This window comes from Phoenix dactylifera, unplaced genomic scaffold (assembly GCF_009389715.1).
Source record: "Phoenix dactylifera cultivar Barhee BC4 unplaced genomic scaffold, palm_55x_up_171113_PBpolish2nd_filt_p 000315F, whole genome shotgun sequence".
NCBI lineage: Eukaryota > Viridiplantae > Streptophyta > Magnoliopsida > Arecales > Arecaceae > Phoenix > Phoenix dactylifera.
The window spans coordinates 94403-98092 of record NW_024067785.1 but is presented as its reverse complement, the minus strand read 5'-3'; the positions used below and the strand labels follow the sequence as shown (position 1 = coordinate 98092).

General features: G+C 39.8%; 1 protein-coding gene across 1 annotated transcript; it reads right to left on the bottom strand.

The window, feature by feature from the left end:
• Positions 1–479: 479 nt before the first annotated feature.
• Positions 480–2394, bottom strand: LOC120105584 (fanconi-associated nuclease 1 homolog). The gene is made up of 4 exons (XM_039118166.1): positions 2235–2394; positions 2071–2158; positions 1769–1909; positions 480–1688 (listed from the first exon to the last, which is right to left on the bottom strand). Exons 1-4 carry the CDS (start codon positions 2315–2317, stop codon positions 1458–1460), a joined length of 543 nt encoding a protein of 180 aa, XP_038974094.1. The 5' UTR covers positions 2318–2394; the 3' UTR covers positions 480–1457.
• Between the last annotated feature and the right edge of the window lie 1296 nt (positions 2395–3690).

The window sequence follows — 3690 nt, the reverse complement described above, 5'->3', positions numbered from 1 at the left end:
GGAGGCGGAGAGAGAACGAGGGAGGGAGGGAGAGGGAGAGGAACGAAGAGAGAGGCCAGTCGGGACCGGCCGACGGAGGCTGAGGAGCCTCCTCGCGGAGGAGGCGTAGGCTAGGAAGACGCGGAGGCGGGGCTCCACCTCCAGTTCCCTGTATCTTTTGAAACAGGAGCCCGAAGAGGGCCCCTTTTATTTTTTGCAAATTTTAAATTGAAGTCGGCAAATCCATTACCGACTTCACTTAAATAAAAATCTGTAAAAATAAAAGGGCCCCCCTCCGGACCCTTAATTCAAACGAAACAGAGAACCAAAGGCGGAGCCCCGCCTCCGCATCTCTCCGACCTCCGCCTCCTCCACACAGAGGCTCTCCGGCCTCTGCCGGCCGGCCTCTACCGGCTGGCCTCTTTCTTGCTTCCTCTCCCTCTCCCGTCCTCCCCCCCTCTCTCTCTCTCTTCCTCCTTTTACTTTTCCTTTTTCTTCTCCCCCTCTGGGGACGGGTCTCGATTTCGATGACAGAACCGTCCTGGTCCACTGCCTGTATGGCTCGAGATACCCTGAACCAGGCGGTTCAGAATGGTTCCGCCGACCATGGGCCAGCCCCTTATTAACTTCCAAAGTAATATGAAAATACTATAAGAAATTAAAAGACTATCAATCAGTGATAAATCTGGGCCCAATAGGTGAAGTTCCAGTCATGCCTTGCTTCATAAATGTTCCTCCCTACAAGTTGGGGCCCTCGAAAACCTAAATTGCTGCTCCAATTCAAAAGTTAAGGCCTTCATTAACTTGTTAGTGATTTGATCACTTCCATGAATGATTTTTGTAGCCATTGCACCCTCTCTTGGGCTTTAGCAGCTATCTTCAATGATTGCTGCATCACATAAAACAGATTAAAATGCTTGCTTTTGGTCTTTGTATTTAAGTATTCACCGCTTTGCTCACCATGTTGGCATAAAGGATGTGTTGGAAAAGTTGAAAGGCCCAAAAGAAATGCCTATCAAACTAAATGTTATTTTTCTTTGAATTAGTATCACATTTTCCTTCATCATTTTGATTAAAAAATGTTAAAAAATATAAAAAATAGTGATTATGACAGCTAACTGAAGTGGATCTACGAATTAGGTCTCTCAACCTAGATTTCTAATGAAATGTAATGAAAAAATTGTGAGAGGTATCCAAAGGTCTTCTATTATAGTGAAAAGGCCATCAATGCATTCTCGAGGTGGCTGGTGAGCTAAGAAACATTTTATATTGTTTATTATCTCATGACTCTTTCAGGTGATAGGCAAAATATGCAACTCAAAGTAACCTATTCAATAAAAGAATAGCATATCAAGATATCAAGATTTGGTTCTAAACATTGATAAAAGATGACTAATAATCATGTAATACAAAGAGACCACTTGATGTCTTAAATTTCTTGCAAACTTCAATGTGAAAACATATCAGATGGATCATCCTTACCTATGCTTATGTTCAAAAACAGAAATACCCAAAGTGAGCACTTTCGAGTAGACCCATGAAGCCGAGAAACATGAAAAGAATGTTGGTGGGGAGTCAAGAATTGAGGACCGAGTATCTTCCATTAAACTAGCTTGTATGTGGCTATCAGACACATCAATGCACCTTATCACCATATCCATATTGTTTGCATCTAGATATTCATCCATTACTTGTGCCACTTCAATGGCCTGCAGGCATCATAGCAACACAATTAGCATGATAGCAGGTGCAGGAAGAAAATGTTCCTTCACTAGGAAAAATCTACCACCTCTTCATATTCAAGAAGGTCATCTCGACCTGCAAAAACTTGGTGTGAAATATTGCAAGCATAATCTGGAAATTTGACCAGTCCAAGATCAACTAATAGAAAAGATGAAAGGTCCTGCTCCCCACTGAGGAAAAAGAGTCTCTGCATAAACACATCAAGACAATGACTTACAGGAGAAAAGTAAGGCATCACAATAAAACATAAAAAAAAGATAAAATAAATAGGACTAACTTGAAGAAGAAAGAAATCTGCAACGGTATAAGGATATTGAGATAAAGGGATCACGGTCACCACTAAATCACCTGAACACGCCACAGAAATATATCGGCAGCAGATGATATTCTCACACAGGTTCCTACCCGTTCAAAAACCACCTTTGGTAGCAGTGGGCTGCATGTCCCAACAGTTGATTAGCTAAGCATTCTGAAAGAATCTATAAGCAAAAAGTATTTTAAGTTACTTTTACCATATTTCATTTTCATATGCAGAATACAGAACATTGATAAGCTCCGGTCGTCGAGTGCAATTGATGGCTTTCTGAAGACACATAAGGAAAAAAAAGACAAAGAAAAGAAAGGTAAAGAACAAAAGTCTGTTAGTGGACTAGCCAGACGAGGCAAATTGCATATCTCAGAACAATTACATAAACAAAAACATGATATAAATATAAATACTTACAAAAAGCACTAAAGAATCGATTTTGTTTGCTAACCAAATTCTTGTTCACCAATTCTTTCTAGTGAAAGTCAAGATCAACTTATTCTAATGAAAGCCAAGATCAACTTATATAACTTTCCACCATTTTTTTTACATTTGTTCCTTTCCACCCCTCTCCCAACCCTTCAACCTGTATTCAAATATTCTAAACTCCCAAGGGTTTCAATCTCAGTATAAGACCTCGTCCGGATTGCTTCTAGGATAGTGAGGTACTAGGAAGGATGGTACAATCAAGACATATTGACATTGCCGATTGCATCCCCAATTTCAAGACACAACCAAGACAGTTGGGACATCCTAGTTCAAGAGAATTGGTGTCTTGCAGGTATCTCAGGTCCCAGTTTTTACATCAGAATGGTATAATATCGATGCTATCATCCCATTCCAACAGGACCTAAATTTTTGACAACCATATTCCAACAATCCAACTTATATCTAAAATTTTTAACAGTTTTCCCTCAATATATCCTTAAATTTATGTAAACATTTCAAATACCATGCATGTACCCTGTAACAGTCAATGACCGGCTATGCATCGTACCATAATTGTCATACACTCATACTAGCACTTGGGATCGCCTAATGCCCCAGTAATTCGCATGGACACCATTTTCTTTTACTTCTTTCTCTTGGTTGTTGTTTTTAATGGTCATTTAGACTTCAGAAGCTTTTTAAGGTTTGTTTATATATCATAATTTTGGATTATCGAAGGTTGTCAAGGTAAGGGTGGTTTTATGGTGTCAATATAGATACCAACACCTTGCTCTTTTTATTGTTTCCCATGCTAGAGGACGAAAGAGAGAAGGGAAGAAGAGAGGAAAAGGGGGAAATCGCCGGTAGATCTAGCTTACATTGCTCGAGTCCAGCCTCCTCCAAGCCAAGTACCAAGTTAGAAGATAGAAATTTCCTCTCCTACCTTATCTTTTTGCCTTTCTTTAGCCAAAAATCAAGAAGAAAAAATCTCAATATCAATACCATAAACCCATCGATTACCTCAAAAGCATCCAGTACTATTAAATTATGATAGAAACAAATCCTAAAAAGCTTCTAAACCACCATTGAAAGCAACAAAAAACAGAAAAGAAAAACAAAAAAATTGGCATCTTGGTGAATTACTTCTATGTCAAACTGCCCTACGTGCCAAACAACCATCCTGGTCACCGTCCTAGTTTGTACAAGCTGGTACCAACCGAGCTGACCCAGTT

Coding starts and splice junctions, on each gene's coding strand:
- LOC120105584 (XM_039118166.1), bottom strand. CDS start 2,317: ATGTGTCTTCAGAAAGCCATCAATTGCACTCGACGACCGGAGCTTATC. Junction 2,159..2,234: donor GCATATGAAAATGAAATATG/GTAAAAGTAACT, acceptor TGGGACATGCAG/CCCACTGCTACCAAAGGTGG. Junction 1,910..2,070: donor TATTTCTGTGGCGTGTTCAG/GTGATTTAGTGG, acceptor GTGTTTATGCAG/AGACTCTTTTTCCTCAGTGG.